General features: G+C 35.0%; 2 protein-coding genes and 1 pseudogene across 4 annotated transcripts; 1 reads left to right on the forward strand and 2 right to left on the reverse strand.

Annotated features, from left to right (window-relative positions):
- The first annotated feature begins 268 nt into the window (after positions 1–268).
- Positions 269–8,138, forward strand: LOC132275273 (uncharacterized). Of its 3 annotated transcripts, none has more exons than XM_059776733.1 (4): positions 269–426; positions 557–616; positions 1,916–2,764; positions 5,491–8,138. In XM_059776733.1, the coding sequence occupies exons 2-4, from the start codon at positions 611–613 to the stop codon at positions 7,327–7,329; spliced, it is 2,694 nt and encodes an 897-aa protein (XP_059632716.1). In that variant the 5' UTR covers positions 269–426; positions 557–610; the 3' UTR covers positions 7,330–8,138. The 3 variants fall into 3 exon arrangements, with proteins under 3 accessions (XP_059632716.1, XP_059632715.1, XP_059632717.1); XM_059776732.1 differs by having other exon boundaries at positions 270–426; positions 549–616; XM_059776734.1 differs by having other exon boundaries at positions 270–426; positions 571–616.
- A 4,593-nt stretch (positions 8,139–12,731) lies between these two features.
- Positions 12,732–21,030, reverse strand: LOC132275275 (mitochondrial thiamine diphosphate carrier 2). The gene is made up of 8 exons (XM_059776735.1): positions 20,784–21,030; positions 20,224–20,370; positions 17,441–17,557; positions 16,910–17,021; positions 16,140–16,267; positions 14,496–14,648; positions 13,664–13,807; positions 12,732–13,143 (listed from the first exon to the last, which is right to left on the reverse strand). Exons 2-8 carry the CDS (start codon positions 20,338–20,340, stop codon positions 12,919–12,921), a joined length of 996 nt encoding a protein of 331 aa, XP_059632718.1. The 5' UTR covers positions 20,341–20,370; positions 20,784–21,030; the 3' UTR covers positions 12,732–12,918.
- Positions 19,296–19,512, reverse strand: LOC132275492 (U2 spliceosomal RNA; annotated as a pseudogene).
- Positions 21,031–22,004: the final 974 nt, after the last annotated feature.

Consider the following 22,004-nt stretch of genomic DNA (forward strand, 5'->3'; position numbering starts at 1 on the left):
AACTCAATACAAGGACAAGGAGTAGGGGTAATAATGTAATAATAATTTGACGTGTTCAGATTTAAATCACTAGTACCTCAAGTTCACACAAGTGTTATGTACTGGATCATTTTTTACTTTTCTATCATCAAAGCATCTCACGTGCCACGTTTAATATATGCAAATGCGTGCTCTCACGCGCCTTCACTGAGCGTACAAATTTCCTTTTCCGTCCTTTAAACGGACCACACCCTCCCCTCTCTCTCTCACTTTCTCTCTCTAAAACTCGTATTTTTATACTTTTCCCTCAAACCCACATAGCATCTCTCTCTCTCTCTAAGAAGCGATTAGCGAGAGTCTTTCGTTTTTCCTCTCCTGGGCTCGTCCTCTGACTCTTCTACGAATTCAACCTTGGTAGCCCATGAAACCACAACTCTCTTAGACCAGGTACAGCCTTTTATCAGTACATGTATATGTATATATATCTGTATATCTATACGTACATAAAGTTCTTGTTCTTATGTTCACGTTTTGTTTGTTTTGCATCTATAACTTGTTAATCGACTCAGCCGAGTAGACCCATTTCCTCAGGTACGATTCTCCACGTGGGTTTTGAAGTTCTGGTGCTTCCATGGAGGTTAGTAAATTATCTGTCTCGTTTTATATATATTATTATATATATGCAATATATATTTTGCTTTGCTTGTGGCACGGTTTAATCTAGTTGTCTCTGTGTTTATGTGGTTTTTAGTGTCTATATAAGTTAATTTGCTGAGATCACATTAAAATTCTTACTACGAACGGTGGTTTGTGTTATCTTCGTTTTTAGTTTATTTTTATTCAATTATTTTGTTTCTTTCTGGGAAGAGTTTGAAATTTGAATGTGGTTTGTTTGGTAGGAATTATATTTAGTTTGGTATTGTTAGATTAATGTACTCGTTGGGTTCTTTTATTTTTCATGTTAAAGTTTTAGTTTTGTAACTGGGGTTGGTTCTATGTCAAAATTGGATCTGTAGATTGGTATTTTTAATGGGTTCGTGGATAATGCTCTGTTTGTATGTATTTCTTGTAGATGTTGGTTATTTTCAAGCTTCTTTTGTTGGTATTATGTCAATATTTGTGTTTGGTTTTCTTAATGTACTGCTTTGAGCATTTCGTCGATTGTTTGGGAAATTTATTTTTCCCCTACCCCAACCCTTTTTCTTTGTTTCCGTCAATACTTTGTCTTTTTGTTCTTCTAAATGTTTTGCTGAATATTTTCTAAATTATGGGTAATTTTAATGAAGAGTTTGGTTATTAAATCTGTTGTGTTTATTTTATTTTTATTTACCTCTCTCTTGCCGAGGTTTCATTTTACTTATCCCGGTATCTTGATTACTTATTGTTTATTGATTTGAATCTACCTTCTTATGGGAACAAAAAAAAATTAAGTTGTCCAGCACCCAATTCAAATAGATTTTTTGCTTCCAAACCTGTACTATTAATTTAAACTTAATTCTTGACAAATGAAGTATTATGTTTCTTTTTCTTACTTGTATCTTTACCTTGTGCTTGTTTTAGAAGTGTTTGTTATAATTTAGGTTTTTGTAAGTCCTTTGTTTACTTTCTTGTTGGCGACGTCTTCAAGCTAATGAGATGAAACACAGTCTTTTAGACTTCATATGCTGCCTGATTTTTTAATTTCAAACTTGATTCACCTGTTGGCAACAAGATGTCTGTGGTAAACAGTTCCATGCATGCACCATCAATTCCTTTGCCGAGTACTTTCTTTTTTAAAATTCAAATGTTTAGTGTTAATTAATTGGCAGATTCACACAAAGCCACAAAGGTTCCAGCTAGGTTAATTTTGCTTGAGCAATTATTTGATCTACAATAGTTGTAAACTGTACTGATTCATGTTTACATATTGAAAAGTTCTGTTTGATTTCTTTGCCAGATGGATTTAGTTCAACTGAATCACAATGTGGATTGTATTGAAGACACGTCAGCTGAGCAGTTACTTTCTCCAGTCGCCTCTGATGCATACAATGTCTTTGGAGATCCAGAGATGTTTCCTCGAGTTGGAGATCAATATCAAGTTGAAGTTCCATCACTAATCACAGAATCTGAATATCTTTCTTATATGAGGAACCCAACTGATGCAGAAATCATTTCTGTTGTTCCTCGTGACTTTCTAATGGGATTACCTATGCCAATAATGTGGATCAATATGGAAGTTGAAAACGTGAAATGTGAGATGGTAAAATCGTCTGGTTATTCCAGTGACGATTCCAATAAAAACGGATCCTTAAGATCTGAGAGCATGAGTGAGACCGAAACCAATGTAAAAGATGAAGATTCAAAACTTAAAGTTGAGTCCTCGGGAATTGCATTGCACTATGGGATAGGAGTAGGAGAATCGACATACTTAGCTTTGGAACAAGAAGTGAGAAGCAAAATGCATCAGAAGTGCAGAGGTCCAGGTTACTGTTTAGTTCCTGGTTCCTTGGGTGATTCATGGAGTGATATTGAAGAGGCTGGTTTCCTCCTTGGTTTATATATCTTTGGGAAGAACCTTGTTCAGGTGAAGAAATTTATTGAGAGTAAAAAGATGGGAGATGTACTGTCATTCTATTATGGGAAGTTTTATAGATCTGATGGATACTGTAGATGGTCAGACTGCCGGAAGATGAGAAGCAGAAGGTGTGTATATGGGCAGAGGATTTTTACTGGATTGAGGCAGCAGGAATTGTTATCTCGTTTGCTTCCCCATTTGTCAGAAGGATGCCAAAATACATTGTTGGAGGTACTCATGAAGTACTCTAGATATCTTTATTCTTCTTGTTCTTCTAGAGCTCATCAAATTAGGATACTTGAATAATTTGTTTATCGAATCAAACTATTATGCATGTGTGCACGTCTGAAAATGCACTCCTAATCAATTTTTATTTTTATTATTTTTTATATTTTAAAATCAGATGAACTAAAATTTTGATTTCCCTATACTTTATAGCATATTTTCTCTCTGATTTTGTTTTGTTTGTTAATAAACTTTGCAAGAGTTGCATACTTTGTATTGTGAATTTGTTCAGCAGTTTCTTAAAATGTAAACTAAGAAAAGTATTTAAATTATTTCACTTATCTCCACTTCTGTAATAGTTAAAAACTCTCTGTAATTGTTCTAAAGTTTTGTCTTGTATACTAATTAGTGGAATAGTCAACTGAAGGGAAACGTCCCTTGAAGAAAGTATGTGTTAACACTAGTCTGATGTCTTGGATTTTAGTTGCTCATCATTTAACCAGGTTGATGAGGCTGTTTCAGTATCTGTTCTATGTATTTGAATTCTCTTGCAGAGTTTAGGCAATAATAGTAAGCTATCAGGATTTGATTGATACTGGAAGTTTATCTCATTTTCTCCTTGGATGTAAATACACTGAAACATTTGAATGTTGCTTTGTTCTATGCTCATTGATTACTGTTACTTCTTTTATTTGTTTGTTAGAAGTGTTTGTTTACATAAATTTCTCTTATTTCATTTTTTCCACTCTCATCTTGATAAAAGTTTTATATTCACACAGCTGCAATTAATATTTATTTTCTTTTATTTATATTTTCTAATTATCAAAGAAGCTTGGTCTTCTAAACAAAGCCTTTTCTCAACTACTTGGTTGGCAATCCAGAAACCTATTTTTCCATTCTGCTACTTATTCTCCATTCCCTTTGTATTAAATGGGGCATTTATAATCGCGGGATGATTTTCCAAGGAGCTCCTGTAGGAGATGAATTGATCAGTAGCAGAGAGTTGCTGCAAGATTTCTTTAATATTGCTACTCGATTTTTATATTGTTTTGAAGTAATTACTCTTGAAAGAGCACCTAAACTTCCAATATGATATTTCTCTAGATGAAACTACTTTTTTCTATTCTATACGGTGCCACTAACAAAGATATCCCTTAGTAATCTTGCACTATGTTTTCCCTAAATGCCTAACTTGCATCCCAAGTTTAAGTTTACTGCAGTATCAGGCCATCAGCTACTCTGTATGCTTCTTGGTAGTTATGATTTACTTCTAATCAACTCTCATTTCTATGGAATTGAGTAAATGTTACCATTTTTCTCGACATGATGACTATTGTTAGATGCTTCATTTCGGTAAGAAATTAACAAATCTACTTATTATTTTGATTTGCTTGATTAAGGGTTTTTCTGGATGAGAATGACTTTTGGATGTGGAATTGGAAATGAGCCTTTAAAGATTTCTGTAAATGGCAGATTAGGAAATGACATAAGACAATTCCATTATGTAAGGGAGGTTTTATTCAGTTCCTCACCCAATAGATTTAATTATTTGCCAAAAAAATGAGAAAGACAACAAAATTCTGTTAGGGAGGAATTACAAAGAAGTTTAATAGGGCAAAAGTGATGTGTATGATTTGGTTTTTTCATTAGAGTACCATGAATGCAGGTGACTAGTATGACATCAAAATACTTTACCAACCAAGCCGGTGTCTTATTTCATTGAGCCAAATCTAATAATCCATGATTAGTTAGATATAGACATAAAGACATGGTTTGTAATAGATAGAGTGGAAGTAGAGAATTTGTGAGGTCAATCCCATTCGAAAGGGACCAAGGAAAGGATGGCGATGATGAGATATGATGTTAAGGGGAAAATGTAATCCAGTAAGAAACAAGATAGATATTGCACCATAACCAGTTCCAGATGAGATTTTGAAGAAGAATGAAAATCAGTTCAAATTGAGAAAGAACCTATTTAGGGTCACATTTTAAAGATAGTAATGCACACTGGAACATGTAGTGCACTACACCAAGTAGGAGGCGCTGAAAATATATATTTACTCTAAACTAAATCTGGAAGCACAAAGAATTACATGGATTGTGATCATTAGAATAGGGCAAAGGAATGCATATTATTCCTCTTCTGGTTCTGGTTGCATGTTAAATTCATTAATTACATGTTTAGGTTCAAAAAGATACATCAAGATCTTGGAATGAATGCATCAAGATTATTAAAGGGGTATACAAAATGCTGATTGTTTGGAGAAATGAGTTTTTGCTGCCAGTGTTGCTTTTTGTCGATTAACTTTGTCTCTCATCAGATCATTCCATGGTTCATTTTATCATTTTGCCAGCCAGTTCCAGTCTGGGCATCCTGTGTATATTCTGTTGGAGAACAAAATATTAGAATTACTTTTGGTCAAAAAAATATTGTGATTGGCATGGTTTCTGATTTTATTCAATTTTTTTGTTAGCCCATCCTTTTCAAACTGGTGGTCCTTAGACCAGTCTTATCAATATTTCAAGTTGTAAAGTTCTTATATTTTGCTATCATTTACTGTTTCCATGAGTTCCTATATGTGAAGGCTGCTGCAAAATCCTTCAACTAATTTGTTACAGAATTTCAGAATGAGGCCATTGATTCAGGGATTATTGTGCTGCTAAATGTTTTTTTTGTTCTGTATCTCAGAAACATATTCCCTAATCACCTATAATTTTGATCCAACTGGCAGGTCTCTAAGACATTTGGAGAGGGGAAAATTTCATTGGAAGAATATGTCTCCACTTTAAAAGCTATGGTCGGGATGAAAAATATTGTAGAGGCGGTGGGAATTGGTAAAGGAAAGCAAGACCTCACAGGTTTCGCCATGGAGCCTCCCAAGTCCAATCATGCCATCTCGGCACGCCCAGAGATTCCAATTGGGAAAGCATGCTCTTCTCTTACACCTGGGGAAATTATCAAGTTTCTAACTGGAGATTTTCGGTTGAGCAAAGCTCGATCAAATGATTTGTTTTGGGAAGCAGTTTGGCCCCGTCTGCTAGCAAGAGGATGGCACTCAGAGCAGCCTAAGAACCAGGGCTATGCCGCTGGTTCCAAGCATTCTTTGGTCTTTCTAGTGCCTGGTGTTAAAAAGTTCTCAAGAAGGAGACTAGTGAAAGGAAACCACTATTTTGATTCTGTTAGTGATGTCTTGAGTAAAGTTGCTTCAGACCCAGGACTCCTTGAGCTCGACAATGAAGCAGATGAAGCCAACAGAAACAAGGAAGAATGTGTCTGGACCACTGAAACAAAATTGGAACAAGATGATTTGTCTAATCGGCAGCGTCATTGTTATCTTCAGCCACGAACTCCAAATCGCAATATTGATGATCTCATGAAATTTACTGTAGTGGATACAAGCCTGGCTGATGGGAAAACATTCAAGGTAAGGGAATTAAGACCTTTGCCTGTCAGTGTTTCTAAAGTGATCTCGTCTAGAATTCCTTCTGAAGAAAGTGATGGGGATACTTCTGAGATGTCAACTGACGAATCGGACTATGGTGATACCTTCTCATTTGATCAAAAGGGGACTAATAATTCCAAACCCACAAAGTTTATATCTGATATGGGAATATTTTCTGATGGGAAAAATCTTGAATTTGGTGCTTCAAACCAAGAAGTTCCAATTAATGGTCCAGAATCTACAAATGCACCTTTGAAAAATTCCAAGGACCACAAGTGTGAAGAGAAGCAGCCAAGAAAGGCTGCAAAGTGCAACGTAAGTCGGAAGCTGAAACAAGAGAGCTTAAATTATTTAGCCCCGGTCACAAAACGTCGTCGGAGATTAAGTGCTTGTAGCCGTGCAGAGACAAACCATGGTACGGTCAGTTTCTCGGTCAGCACCGGATTGGAGCAAGAGAAGCGGAGTTGCTGCTCAGACACTCCAGAATCAAGTGAGACCAATTTCTCAGAGATGGGTTCATCTCAGAAGAGAATGTCATCAACCAGTTCATCTAAAGGCAGCCCTATTGATTGCAGTGAAACCAATTTTAATGTGGAACATCCTTATGAGAAACCTCAATCCGTGACACTGATTGACCTGAATTTGCCTCACGTCACACCAGATTTTGAAACTGGTGAAATCTTCATGATGGAGTCAAGAGAAGGACAAGATGATCAGACAAGCAAGAAGCCTGATGATTCTGACGCACTAAAAACCTCAATGGGTATGGCTAGTTGTGAGCAGCAGTCTAACATGAACTCTCGGCGGCAGAGCACGAGAGTCCGGCCACCAACAGCAAGGGCGTTGGAAGCTCTTGCAAGTGGGTTCTTAACCATAAATCGGAGGCAGAAGAGGGAAAAGACTAATCCACGAGAGAACTTGACATCAAGATCTCGACGTGCACGCAGTGGGGTAGGCATTGCCGATAATTTGGGTATCGCTACTGCAGCTTCTAAGGTAGGAGAATCTGAAAATGGTGTGTTATCATTGGTAGGAGAGTCTGAAAATGGTGTGTGTAATGATAACGACGACATCATCAGCAAATTTCAGGATCTATCTGAGGGAAGGGCTCAAGTTTCAGGCCTCTAAGTTGGTGAGATGATAAGCTCTAAACTTTTTTGTGGAGGAAGAATATGACTTATACCAGCATTGGTTTTACTGTACACTAGCAGGAGCGCTATGGTCTTGTTACAACTGTGAAAGAGCTCTTGTTGTATCTCTGTTTGCAGCCTCAACAACCCATGATATTCAGAGGGCATAGCAATATCTTTTACACTTCTAAATGCTGGTCACTGAAACACAAACGGGTAACATAGACATCTTGCTTAGATGCTAATTTCGTCAATTAAAAGCACGGCCAGCTGTGACATTCTGATGATTGGAAACAAAAGATGATGAAATTTTGCTCCTGTCAAATTTTAGTTAAAGATCATTTGATGGGACAAAAGATTATTCTTTGGTGAACACTTTGGAGTGTCTGATCACATTTATCTGTTCTTTTACTGAGGTCTGAGGTTGGATTGGGGAAAGTTACGGCAACTGTCTTGATTAACATTTAGGTGGCCATTTCTGTTGCTCTCATTCTGATCAAGTTTATCCGACGACTATGCTGCTACATTAACAAGTGAGTCCATTATAGCCCGGTTTTGGTGGATGCAGTCTCTTTTAGTATTCTGTAACACAGGGAATCAAAATTTCGGTGATTGCCAAAAGAGAAGGCATGAATTCTTGCAATCTTGTTGGCAATAAAACCTGATGTTACTGTTACTTGTTTCACTTTCGAATCTTCAGCTTCAATAAGAAAAGTGATATACAATATATCGTTACTGATTTCGTTTTGAATTCCCATATAGAGAGCAATCAACAATTCCTGTGGAATGGAAAAAACTTTTTTTTTTTCCGAAGAGTTGGTATTTATCAAATTATTGGTTCTGTTTTGTGCATTTCATGAGTTGGTATTTATAAAAAATACGTCACTTCTACATTGTTGTTGCATTCTTTATTTATTTAATGTTATTGCGTAGTGTTGCATTCTTGAAATTCTTTTTTGAGATGGAAAATGGTATAATATGATAAAAAATGATATAATTGTCAATTAGGCGTTGGTACGGACTAATGTGACAATTATTAAGATAAACACTAAAAATGAGAGAGTATTCTTATCCATTGTTGTTGTTGACAGAGTGTCTTTGTTGGACTCTGTTCATTGGAGTTGCATCACATCCATTTTTATATCATTACTCAACTTGATATATCTGCGCATCTTGTGATTGCAGCTAATAAAGTTTCCGATATCATGTCATCCCATCCTCACTTACTTAGGGCTATTGGACAAAGTAAAGGTCATACGACTCATACGATTATGATTTGACCTTCTTATTTATTTTAGGATTAAATGCAAAAAATCCTTCTGAATTATCGGTCAATTGTAACAAACTCTTGAGCTAACAAAAAAAAATCCTTAAACTATGAATTTGTTGCAATTAAGGACATTTCGGCAGTTGAGTTGATCGAAAAAATAAAAAGACGAGAATACCCTTACTGAAAGGATGTAGTTTTGGGAGAGTTTAAGTTAATAAAATCAAAATACACATTTATCCCTATAAATTTTAAGCTAACAGATACAGATCCTCTCCATAATCATCTCTCTCTTGCTTTCTCCAAATCTAAATTTAAGTGCTTTCTCCAAATCTAAATCTAAATTTAAGTGTTTTCTCCAAATCTAAATTTAAGTGCTTTCTCCAAATCTAAATCTAAGGATTAATATTAAGACACATCTTCACTACCTAAACCTAAAAATTAATTATATATCGAGTACTGTACTGCAGTTGATAAAAAAAAAGGGGGAAATAGAGTTAGATAAATTAATAGTAATTAAGAAACTAATTGATTTTTTCACTTTTTGTCTATAATTTATTATTATTATTATTATTATTGTTAAAACTTGATTTTTCAATTTTTTATTTTGAAAGACAAAAAATATAACATAAAACTATTGTCATTAGCTAATGGTTAAAATCTCATAATTTATCAGCAATATTTTTAAACGGTACCAGATTTTTGGTCCACTGGCAATATTAAAAATGGCTATGCAATTATGCATGTAATTTAAAAGGGTCGGTGTGCCCTATTGTCCTTATTTCACCAACTAAGCACGGTGGTCCACGCCTTGAAACAATTAAAGAGCATTGATTTTATGGTTTTGTTTTAACTAATTAAATATAATAAAAAAAATATATGGAGTGTTGCAGAATAATGAAGTATTCTTCGACGTTGAAGAGTTTGTAAGAATTAGTAGATTCGAAGAATTTCGAATAGTATAGAGTTAATAAATATATATTTTTAGACAAAGAGTTCTAATGAATAAATCTTAATTATTAATTATAATTCATTATAAGGCAGAGAGATGAGATGGCCTATATACAAATAGAGTGTGATTTATAAATATTAAACTTACAAGTTGGTGTTGAAAATGTACACTTAATTATATGTCCATTATATATTGTGCGTCATACCTTCGCCGTGATTCACACATTTTAGAATTTTTTTGAAATAGAGGGGTTATACAAAATTAAAGATGTTCGCAAAGTAAAATATGGTGGCATTGACTAGATGAGAACTCTATTGGAGCGCTATTGCAATATTCTATGTGGTAGAGATAATATTATACTTGTGTACGCATTTATTTAAATACTAATAAAATGACATGTGAATTACTTACTCTAAGAAAATTTAAATTGGTTGAAATATCTCATGCGCATTTATTATATTCCAAATTAATAAAGTAGTCGATTTTTAAGGACAAACACAAAAATAAATAACACTAAGTTTAAAAATAAATGTATGTACAGCAATCCATCTAAGTGTAGAGTACAATACTTCATTTAAGCACTTTTAATGCTTTTGAAATCAAATTTTAAAAGCATTGTTTTTAGTCTGAGAAATCAAAAACAAAAGATTGTGTGTTGTTGTGGCCCGAATTTAGTTTTGGGTTGCATTATGGCTTATTTACGACCCGATGGTTCATTGGATGCTTGTGGGTTGTGAACCCTAATTAATATTATTTTGTAGTCCAATATTTAAGGGAGCTTAAGGTTTAAAGTGCTTAAGAGACACTGAAAGCTGTACAAAAAAAGAGGGGCTGGAATTTGTAATCTCCAATTTTATACATAGTGAAGACTTTCGCCGGATCTTCACTACTTAAGTTTTGCCGAACCACTTATAAATTTTTGTGTTTCTTGTGTTCTTTGTGTGTGGTGTGTTTACTTTTCTGTCATTGTTGGTTAGATTCACTGTGTTAAGACGAAATTTAAACATAATTACGAATGCTCTATTCGGTAGGAAAAAATAATAATAATAAATAAATAAAATAAAATTTTGATGGAAGTGAGAGAAGAAGGGATGGATGAGTCTCATCTCTAAGGAAGAGATTGTGCATTTACTTCTTTTTGTTCGATGGGATAGAAGGGAAAGCATAAATTCATAATTTACTATGTTAGTTAAGAAAGAAGGAAAACAGAAAGTTTTAATTGTTTTAACCATTATATACAATATTATAAATAATATTGTAATTTAGAGGGGATAGTGTTGTCCTATAATTTAAAACTTATATAAGTTAGGATAGTCTTTAATTTAAAACTTCTATAATAGTCCACCTCTGTGACGTTCCGAATTTTCACAAACCCAAATATGTCAATGTAACCTGAAAGTTGACCCAATAACGGATTCGGAATGCGGAAGTAGAAAAAATAAAAAATAATAAAATAATAAATAAATAAATAAATAAAGTCTATGGGAATAATCGGTATCTCTAAGACGCCATGATGACTTTCAATGAAGCCACGGAACTAAAAGAAAACAATTGCGGAAGCGAAAAGGTGAAATAAACCAAGTATGCCCACAAGAGCAGAATGGTCATTTCACATGAGAACAAAGTCTTGAGAGATATACGTCACCCCTAAGACACAAACATGACTTCCCATGTAGTCACGGAACTTAAAAGAAAACAAAATGCGGAAGCGACGTTTTAAAAACGAACAAGTTTAGCCTTAAGGGAAAATGGTAATTTCTAGAAAGTTATGGGTGCTACTGAGCACACCATTGGATAGATAGCGAAAAATTAACGACGATAGACTCAAGAATCACTTGATTCGAAATCCGGTCGGAAGAAAACGGTCAAAACAAAAATGGGTGTCGTTGCAGCCAAGGGGCACCAAGGCCAAGCCCCGTGCGCGCACCGCGCTCTTCTCTCCTTTCTTCTACTCAATTTTGGACCGATGAAAATTTGTAAAGGAGGAAGGATGGGTTATCCTTATTCTCCTTTCTTTTCTTGTATCATTTCTACCGAACAAAGAAAGTTTGTTTCTTCCTTTCCATTTTCTCTCCACACATCTTCCTTCCTTCTTACCGAACACAATATAAGGGTTTTATGGTCCCGTAATATCTCATTTACCTCCTATAGTGGATGGTGATCATTAGAGTTCCCAAAGAGACAAAGTAGATGTATGAGTAGGGTGTGTGTTTCCTGCCAATTAATAATAATAATAATAATAAAGGCTTTTTTTTTTTACCAAAGTCCCATAATAGTTTGCCATAATTATAGGAATCTCCTCTATGGTTTGAAAAATTACTCAGCACCCTAAAAATAAAACCATCTGACCTCCAACAAATTGTGCTGATGTCATGTACTTCATTAAGTGAAATGCCCATAATATCCTTCATCCGTCTCATCTCTCTCTATATAATATTCACTTTCTTGCAAATCACCACCATGGCCGACGACCAAAGATAATATTTCTAACTTCAGGTAAGCATATACAATTTTTAAAGTAATAATTTATATGTTACTCAAATTAGTTACACACTCTCTCTATATTATATATCCTGAATCACCACCATCGCCACCGCTGACGACCTCCACCCAATGACAACTGTTCCGGCGACCTTTTGTTAGCACCTTTGCAGCCATTTATTATTAGCATATAACATGTATATAAACAAAATGTAGTATATAAAACCCATATGGATATAAATTCATAGACCCAAAACCATAGACCCAAAAGTCCAGTATCTTTCAAAATCATTAAAAACACAAATAATGCATAAACCCAATATTAAACTCCAATAACAAGTAGTCTTGAACCCAATATTGTAGTGGTTCCTAGAGAGAGAGAGAGTTACGAAGATGGGTAACATGTAGTGAAGATGGGTCTTGGGTAGTTGCCGTTCGATTACTAGGCGCTGGATTTCACGGGCCCCTTCCGGTGAGAACTATAATCCTTCAAATCCTCCATTAACTCCGGTGAATGCTGACTCAACTCTCAAATCTGAAACCCCTCTCCGGCGAGAACAGTTCCTCTCTTTTGACGACTAAACTCTTAAATCCTTGGTGAGAACATCATGCGTTCCAAGGACATATATCATCCCTCGAAAAGCCAAGCACCATGCAAGTAACCAGCACAAGTGTAAAATGAAGGAAGAACAATTCATAATTCACAAAGTTTGAGTGCAATAGCTACTCTCTTATAAGCCTTAATTTCCACCTCCAAATTTTGTGTCAATGATACAAATCTATGGCCTACAAAAAATGACTAAATTAAACAATATAAATCGGCCTCGTTGTTTTCTACTTATACAGGGTCTTTCAAGGAACAAACCAAAAATGGGTTAAGGAGCAGGTCAGCTTCGAGTCAATAGGGTCTCTAACCAGTCCGATGTGAATTCATAAGCAACAAATGTTACAGCGCCTGCTGGTGCCGCTTTCACAATTGATGGGACAATGCCCTTATAGAGGCCAGCCCAACCTTCCTTTTGTAAAATTCGGCGGAGTGCATCATACATATTTCTGTAAGCATGATACTCAACTCGAGCTCCATACTTTGGGTCCCTCTGTAGCCCTTCAACCTGCAACAGAAACATTCACATATCTGAGCTGAATTTGGAAGCAACATTTGCAGCTTTAGAGATGTGTGTCTTTTTCTTTCATATTAGCTCTTATTTTCATTCACGTTACAACCACAAAATTCTATAACAAAGTAGTAAAAAGGGCGAATAGTCAAGTAACTGTCAAAGGCTTAAATCTTGATAAATACACATTAGAAATTATACGTATGTATAACTCTGCCCAGGTAAACTGTTTCCAAACAATCATGCATCAAGAGTAGTGGAGAAAGAATCATCCTACACAGAACCAAACAAGTAACCACTGTTATGAGGAGTGTTTTATACCATATAATCCATTATTTTCGCATTTGGGTGTCCCATTTCAGATGTCACACAGCAACGGTAACTTGGATCAGATGTTCTATAACCTAGTGATGTTTAAAAGTAAAAATACATGATAATCTAGCAAAACTTGAACATTTTATTAAAATAACGGTGTTAAGTACATAAATCACCCAGTTCAACAAGGTTGGAAATCTACCTGAAACCTCTTCTTGACCACATCAAGTGGGTGACAAACAGCTTTAGCACATGTGCCAGCGGCTAACCCGCAGAGAAAAAGCTGGAAGCTTGAAAGGGTATTGTCAGCTACGTTTATATTAGAAGATCTAAACTGGTTCCAGGCCTACAAGAAATGAAGTAAATTGTTATGGGCCTGAAACAAAAATCTATTGTCATCAACTCGTCAGAGTAGAAGCATTAAAGAACATTTACCCACATTGAAACATGAAGCAAAAAGGAAAAAAGGAAAATCAGAAACTTTTAGTCAGTCAGCTGCATATATTTAGCCTCCCCCCACACACACCACACACACACACACACACACAAAGGTGAAAAAACTCCCAGGACCCCCCTCAATCCTTGACCCGTGCTTGTCTAATTCAGCATCTTACCAAATCTGAATCAGGCAGACTCAGGAACCAGCTATGGTACTTCACTGAATCAGTTGAGTATACAGACCCAGAGAGGGCATGGAAATACACAAAATGGATATTCATTAAAAAAAAATCCAGAAACCTCTAAAATTACCAAGTGCCTGATTCTTCTTGAATCATCCCAAATCTTTTTCGAGGTCTGTCTTTCTCTTAGTTTTGCAATATTAAATGGCATATCCTACATGCACATTATGTGTAAATTGTAATATACTGCTGCGTCAACAAATCAATTTCCTAGATTCACCAAATGATGTTAGAATAATCTTATTTTCTCACCCTAAAAAGAAAGGCAATTTTTAATAGAACTGAAATCATATACATCATCAAAGCCATACATATTAAATAATGTAGAATGACTTTTAAATAGTAGAACATTACCATGGTCCAACGCTTGAATGTATCATAAGTTCCAAACTGCAGGCCGGCATAAGGAATAATCTCAACCAATGTTGGTGATAACCCATAATACAACCCTTGGAAACCACGAGTTCTGATGATATGAAGGAATGCAGATCTCATGTTTGGATACACCTAAATGTGAATATGAATCTCAGTTAATTCAAAACTATCATATGCATGGACAGATGACAGATAAAACGCAATACCTTTACATGTCTCATTCTACCTAACTATTTTTCAGTCAGTCAAAATTTTCATGGAATGAATTGGGAATAGAAGTCATGTCTATAACCTGATTTAGGCTTCTATTTTCCCTTTCTAGACTAGCTTCAAACTCAGGATTTAAGATGCATGCGCTTCCAACACCAAAAGGATCCCAGAAGGATCAAAGCCACAATTAGGTATAGTTGTCTAATAAGCTAACTGATAATGCATAAAAACTATCAACACATGATGTGTTAACATTCAATGCACCAACAAACTACATACATTTATTGTTTTATTGCTTTTAAATTATTTTTTAAAAAACAAAGAAGAGGGGGGAGGGGGTATATGGTGAACCTTGGAAAGTATTATGAAATAAATGAGAAAGGCCTCTTGGCTAATGGGTATGAAACAGTGGCGATGGTTAAGAGTCCATAAGTGGCAAATACAAATGCCTAGGAGATACCTCGCAAGTAAGTAAGTGCAAGAATGCAAAGCAAATAAGTCTTTATTTCATTCTTTTTTCTAGCTGTCTTATTTCGCTCACTGATTTTTATGGTTCTTTTTTCTTTTTTATGATATACTTGGTTGTGTTGGATGATTGACATGTACTGTTAAATTAAGGAAAAAAGTTTTTAATAGATACTGTATTAATTAAGAACTGGAACCCTAATTCCAGCTACCCTTTAGATGTCATAACAACACTTCAGTTACCATGCTACAACAGCTTTGGCGACCCTAATAACTTACTTTTTTGTGCACAGGCAATGCCAACAAACAAAATAAAGTTATCCATGGGCTAAATTTTTTTTGTTTGCTCAAGTAGACCGACAACTTAAATCACTAATAACAAAGTAAACATAAATCCCAGGTAATACTAACCATTAAAAAGTTCCAAAAGCTCTAATTAGCAGGATTCACTAACAGTGTTCAAAATCTATGTAAAAACAGATCGTTTTTTTGCACCACATAGTTTTGAATAAATTATGCTCCAGAAAACCTCAGAAGCGATATCACTACTAGAAGATAATAAAGAAATGAAGTGCACCTTATATTTATCACATTGACAAAAGCTGAGAATTCTAGAATTAGTCCATAAGCAAAAGAAATTAAGAAATTTGTTGCATATATGTATATGCATAATATATAATTCACGCATATGATGCCTACCTATGTAGGCAAGCATGTATTTATGCAAATATCCATGCAAATGCCTAGTTAGAGTGATCCATGTAGCAATTAACAGATCATATTTGAAGGGTACAAAATCTCCACAAAAGGCCCCTTATATAAATAAGACTCATAACCTACAAGGATTCAGAGTTGAGGTTCTTCAACGTTTAATTACTCAAAACGCAAAATTAAATTTATTGGAAAAAGATATATGGTTATCTTAATGCATTTACTTAAAAGCTATACCTTTGGCTCACCCTGTGAAGCTAAAATAGTTCGTAGGAGGTCAAATGGATATGATCCAACTGTAGCTGCACATCCTGCTAATGCCCCACTGATATAAGAAAGGTAAGGGCTCAAATGAATGTGATCCTCTGCATCACAGCAAAACAGAAATCAAGTCATGGCTTGAAATAGACCAAGACACATCCGAAAGAGCACATCCCAACAGTCTGCATCATACTTTACGGATCAGTAACAAAACCACAGAAAACTATTCCCCTCCAAGACATCATAGTTACAAGATAAAATGAACAAGATGCCTAGTGCATTACATCAGAAAATCTGAAACTAACAGTCAGTTTATAACCTCCTTGAACCTTTTAAAGATGAATAGAAAAAAACCAAAATTAAACTACAATAAGTTAAGCAGCTAAACAAATCAAAGCCGCAGCTAGAAAAGTCAAGGGCATATCATTTAAGACCACCTTCTTGACAAGTACACTAGAAGGGTGCCAGAGGTGGCACAACCTTTATGATTTCAGGTGAAAATTATTAGTGATTTAATCAAATCAGCGGTTAATGAGAGAAGTTGAAAGTAGCATGTAGCCTTTCTTCTATTGACATTTGCATAAAGTTGAGGAAAAAGAAAGTTAATTTTAATTACGAATACAGCATTAATTATGAACGTCATAAGAGATTGCAAGTTGCAAAATCTAATTATGCATAACACAGCATTGCCAAAGAGGGAAAATTAACCATCTCTATGAAAGTTTTGATAGCATCCTAGAACGAACCTGCCTTGGAAGAACCAGATGCAAACGTCTTCAATTTGTGCAGCACCGTGAATTGTATGGCAGTATATGGCATAACCATGAGTAGTGCTGGGACATTACCACGCCAAAAACCCTTCAATGAAAAATTAAATTGAATAAAATTCTAAACATGACATGTGTAGACGTGTAAGCAAATCCACTCTGGAACAACAAATGAAAATATTTCATTCAGGTATAATTTGAGATGCATAAAATATGTTTGGAAATACTAGGCCATCCATCAAAGCTTGAAAGGCACAGAACCAAAATATTCCATGTTAAAACCTCCCTTCTAATAGAAATTCCATGTTTAGCCCATTGGTTTAGAGTTGATCCATGAAACTAGTTGATTAGGAGAGAATCACCACGACTCAGTGGTTCAACCACTCAAAGATGGTAATGTACATTTCCAGGTTCTGTGGAATCAAATTGCCAAACATATATTTACAGGTAAATAAATGCATTATACAAAAGAAAATGTATTTCTTAGTCTATAAAGAGAGTGATCCATACCCGTAAACCTTCCTCTCTAAAGATGTCCTTAGTTGCCTGTATCATTCCAGTATATTTTGATGCTCCGTACACATCCTTGTGTAGCAAAGCCCATGAAGTAGTTGGTTCCAGTTGAACCTGCCCAGAAATACCAATAGATAATTGAGTCCAACAGGAGTTATCCAGCTGCAACCAGGTTCTTGTGTCAATGCACATAATTGTAGAGAGAGGACAATGGAATGAACTTATGCACTTAAAAAAATGATTTAAGTCGATAAACACTTAAAACTTCCAAATGTTAAAACAGTTGTAGATGATAAAAATGCCCGCATAGCATATTACAGGATATGATGGAATTAGGGGTTCAATTCTATTGCTGTCAAATGTCAAAAGACCAAAAAATTTTGCATATCATAATATATAATCAAACCAGTGAACAGTGAAAATATGTGACATGTAAAAAAATCATTTAGACTCTTTTATGCCCTTGGTAACTTGCTATTTCTATAGGAATGTCAATTACAGAAAGTTGTTGAATTTTAAGTTTTCAAACTCTTGAAAGTAGAACTGCACAAGAATTGAGATGACAGTATTAGAATTTTCCTAGAATCTCAAAATTATGCACTAACTTTTGAAAAACTACATGTAAATAAAAGCAACCCTTAGCTTACCGAAGTAATCTCATGTTTATTTTTTCATTTAAAACTTTTCTAGATAGAAATCTAGATTTTGATGCCCTTACAATTAAGAAACCATTGTTTGATCAAAACTACTTACACTTTTCAAAATTAATCCCGAAAACTTTCCTTCTTTATAATGGAATATAGATAAATTAAGAAAGACTCACAAATTCAAAATAAGTTAGGATTGTTAATTCATAACCATGCAGTTGGGGGTTAGAGCTCCAATGTTTAAGGACAAATACCAAGCCACCCAGAATCTATAATAGCAGCAAGTTTCTTCTTTTCTCTTGTGTTTATTTATTCTGGTCCATGTTTATTTTTTCATGGTTGATATCTTTTCTTTTGGTCTTGCTTATATTGACAAGCTTTCATACTTATTTTATTTTCTAATTCTGAAAATAGAAACCACTAGTGTTGTGAATCTTTGTTTTCTATGTGGAAAACTATTTTTAAATGAAAGTTTAAGATTATATGGGTTAACTAACAAACATCTATTTTACATTCAAATAATACTACTTCTCATGGATTATTTTTGTTGACAGTCAAACGAAATGAAAATTGTCCTCATTCACCATTTTAATAATAGGGCCTTGTCATGGTCCAAGCATTTTGGTTGTTTTATTGAATCCATGGGATGTGGCAGAATTTTGGTTGGTTGTTTGACCATTTACATGAAGAGGGATAGTGGGCAAAAACTGTAGGGTGCATGCAATCACGGTGCCAAACTTCTTCCAGCTAAAATTCATACAGATGAGACAATTAATCTCAGTCTATGATCATTCATACTTCCCAATTGTCAACATGTTAAAGTTGAATTTTAAACCAAAGTACTTTAGACAATGTTGGGAAAAAGGCTTGGTGATTGTTGTTGTTGCTATAGTAGTAGTAGTAGTATCTGAGATTATGTATTTAAAGGCCTGGGATCCAAGATGAACACTCCACATGGGCAGACATTCTCCACTTCACACCTTGACACGTCACAATGGAGGATTCCAAGGAGATTACAGTTTGGTGAGCTACGTGGAAAGTGACAAATCACAGACGATGCCATAAAGATTTTGCCACTATGACCGTGCAAAAGCACTCATATCAAATCCATTGTCAGTGGTCCCACAACCATGGTTTCGAGACTCAGCCGAGTCTTTCTATATCAGCCATGTTCCAGTCCAATACTTACCAATACTATGGCAATTGTAATCACATCAGACTCGGCCAAGACAGCCAATCTGATGGCGTACAAGGTCAAGAAATTTTCACAAGTATAGTTTGCCCATTACACCACAACTGTGTCTACAACCACAACCCTTAGGTCCTTTGAGTGCAGCCTCTAGCTAGAGGATCCATATCAGATACTAAACTGATAAGAAATGATACTACACTTGATCTTAGGTAAAAAGCCGAGGAAGGTATGTAATATGGTAGTGATTCTATAGAACATGTGTTAAAAAATTGACTGATCATACACAGTCAATAATACCAACCACAATGCAAAATATGAAGTCATATTATTCAAGTTCATCCTTTAACATGAACACAAAACTATCGACATACATGCAAACATATCGATTCTAATCTTGTTCTAGCACAATTGTGGCAATGGGAAGACAGTAAGTGAAATTATCAAATTCAAAAACATTAAATATATATGTATGTGTGTGTGTGTATTAGGAGTTTCTCTTTTTCTCACTCCTTTGTAGCCATACTTTTACAATTACTTTGGTCACAAGAAGAAGAATTATTCAATGCGTGCGCGTGGAAGAAACACCCAAAACTTTTTTAATCCATTTATAATAAAGTAATCAACAACACATTGAACAGATGAAAGTAGCTATCAATTATTGCAATTTTTAATATGTGTATAATAAAGTAATCAACACCACATTGAGCATATGAAAGTAGCCATCAGTGTCCACTTTATGGGTTTTACAGAATAAGTGTTCGACAAATCCAAATGAGCCTCAATACTTCCAATTTTCTGGTTAGCAGGCAGTAAATGCGTGCAAACGGGCATTGGGATTTACTAGCGCTGGAAGATGAATAAATATAATGAAATTTAGAGCTAATTGCATTTGAAAAAAATGGACCCAAGACTTATTTATGGAAGTATAATCAAAATCTGACCTGGAATCTGATCTTAATAACATCAAGGGGCGATGTTACAGTCCGAGATATACCACCAGAGATTGCCCCTGCGGATGCATCTATCAGAGCCCGTTTCAGCTGCCCTGGCTCTTCCATCACCCAAAAATTCAGCTCAAATTATAAAACCTACACTCCATGCCAAAAACCAACTCCCTCAAATTCACAATACCAAAAAACTATGCTCAAAATTGACCCAAAAAAAAGAGAAACAATAAATTGCATCCAACAAATCCAATACTGAATAACACAACCTACATGAGAATTATTCAATTTCAAGCAATTACTACAATTTCATGGCTGTTGTCACAAACTCTAAAAAATCAACAAATTGCAACTTGTAACAGAATATAAACAGGCATAAATCGACCAAAATAGTAGCGGAAAATCAACCAAGAGTATACGCATAACAGGAACCAGACCTGAAGATCCTCTAGAAAATTAGGGTTTAGCAATAAAATCGTGAAATTTTGAATAACTAGAGTTCAAATAACATAAATATTTCCAGTATAAATCCCAAATTCATCATATAAATATAGTACCTGAGAAGAGGGAAACAGAACCGCCGACATTGATATTTTGAGAAGAGTCAGAGAGGAGAATTGACTGTTGCAGCGTCAATGTGAGCAGCGGGTAACTTGGAAGTTGGAACGCCTTTTGGAGAGAGAGATTTAGGCAGCGCCTGAGCTGTGTGGGGTGAGTTTGGGGGAAAAGAAAAGAAAAATATCAAAGGAAACATTCGGTATCTTAAAAAAATGTGAGGGAAATAAATGGAAAACTGCCCGCCGCTTGTATAGTGTGGGAGAATAAATTCATTCAGTCAACCTTTTGAACTTGCTTTCATTACCCAGATATTTTTTTTTTTCTTTATTTATTTTTTTTTTTTACACGGATATTATTTTTATTGAACCCACCACATTGGGTGGGTGTAGTTGGGCTTTGCATTTATTTTTTTAAAAATTATTATATATATATTTTTTTCCGGAGATATTATGTGACAAAATTCTTAATTTTCAACCGTAATAATAATTTTTATTTAATAATAAATAAGAACAAAATTTTTAGCTTCCACCACCACGCCTTCACCTTTCACCACTCTGACGCCGCCTCTAAACTTTTGTTAATTAACACACAATTCTTAGCTCTTTGTTATAACTTATCAGAGAGCTTTTCTTAGCCTTATCCAACTAAAAATTGTTGTTAGTTTGGATACTGGTAAAAATATTTAATCTTGGGAAAAAAAAAAATTAATTATTATAAAAAAAAGTAACATGTCTCTCTATAGTCTCTATTACCAACCGGCTAGGCATGAAGAATCTGATGGGGAGGATCATTTATTTTATCAAAGTTGTATCTGAAAAAGTTTCAGATTACTATAACGGTGCTACACTGCTACATTAAAGGGTACTGAACATTTGCAGTGTGGCCAAATATGGTGCATAAGCTGTTTACAACTTTTGAGATTTTTTTTTTTTTTGTCGTTACTTGTGAGATTAATCTACCCTCATTTTGTGTCAATAACCTGAACAAAATAACAATTTAATCATATTCTCATCGCATCCTAAGGTAGTGATTACACCACCAAGTGGACTTATCACGTGATGTGGTCCAACCTCAACACCAATTATGCAATTTTCACCGTAGATGAAGCACGGGACCGGGCGGCCGAGCAATCCAAGTATCCATTATTATCATCTCATAAACTCAATGGCTCCAATTTCCATAATAATAATAATAATAATAATAAAATAGTTGTCACATTC

This window comes from Cornus florida, unplaced genomic scaffold, assembly GCF_030987335.1.
Source record: "Cornus florida cultivar Cherokee Brave unplaced genomic scaffold, ASM3098733v1 CherokeeBrave_3.0.0_Hap2_Chr09, whole genome shotgun sequence".
Taxonomy (NCBI): domain Eukaryota; kingdom Viridiplantae; phylum Streptophyta; class Magnoliopsida; order Cornales; family Cornaceae; genus Cornus; species Cornus florida.

What these genes read in the sequence shown, in the direction of transcription:
- LOC132275273 (XM_059776733.1), top strand. An exon ending in GCCAAAATACATTGTTGGAG is followed by an intron (nt 2,765 to 5,490) that starts GTACTCATGAAG and finishes TCCAACTGGCAG; the next exon opens with GTCTCTAAGACATTTGGAGA.
- LOC132275275 (XM_059776735.1), bottom strand. Translation starts at nt 20,340, where the DNA reads ATGGAAGAGCCAGGGCAGCTGAAACGGGCTCTGATAGATGCATCCGCA. An exon ending in TTATTAAGATCAGATTCCAG is followed by an intron (nt 17,558 to 20,223) that starts GTCAGATTTTGA and finishes ATTTCTGGGCAG; the next exon opens with GTTCAACTGGAACCAACTAC. An exon ending in ATCTGGTTCTTCCAAGGCAG is followed by an intron (nt 16,268 to 16,909) that starts GTTCGTTCTAGG and finishes GCTGTGATGCAG; the next exon opens with AGGATCACATTCATTTGAGC.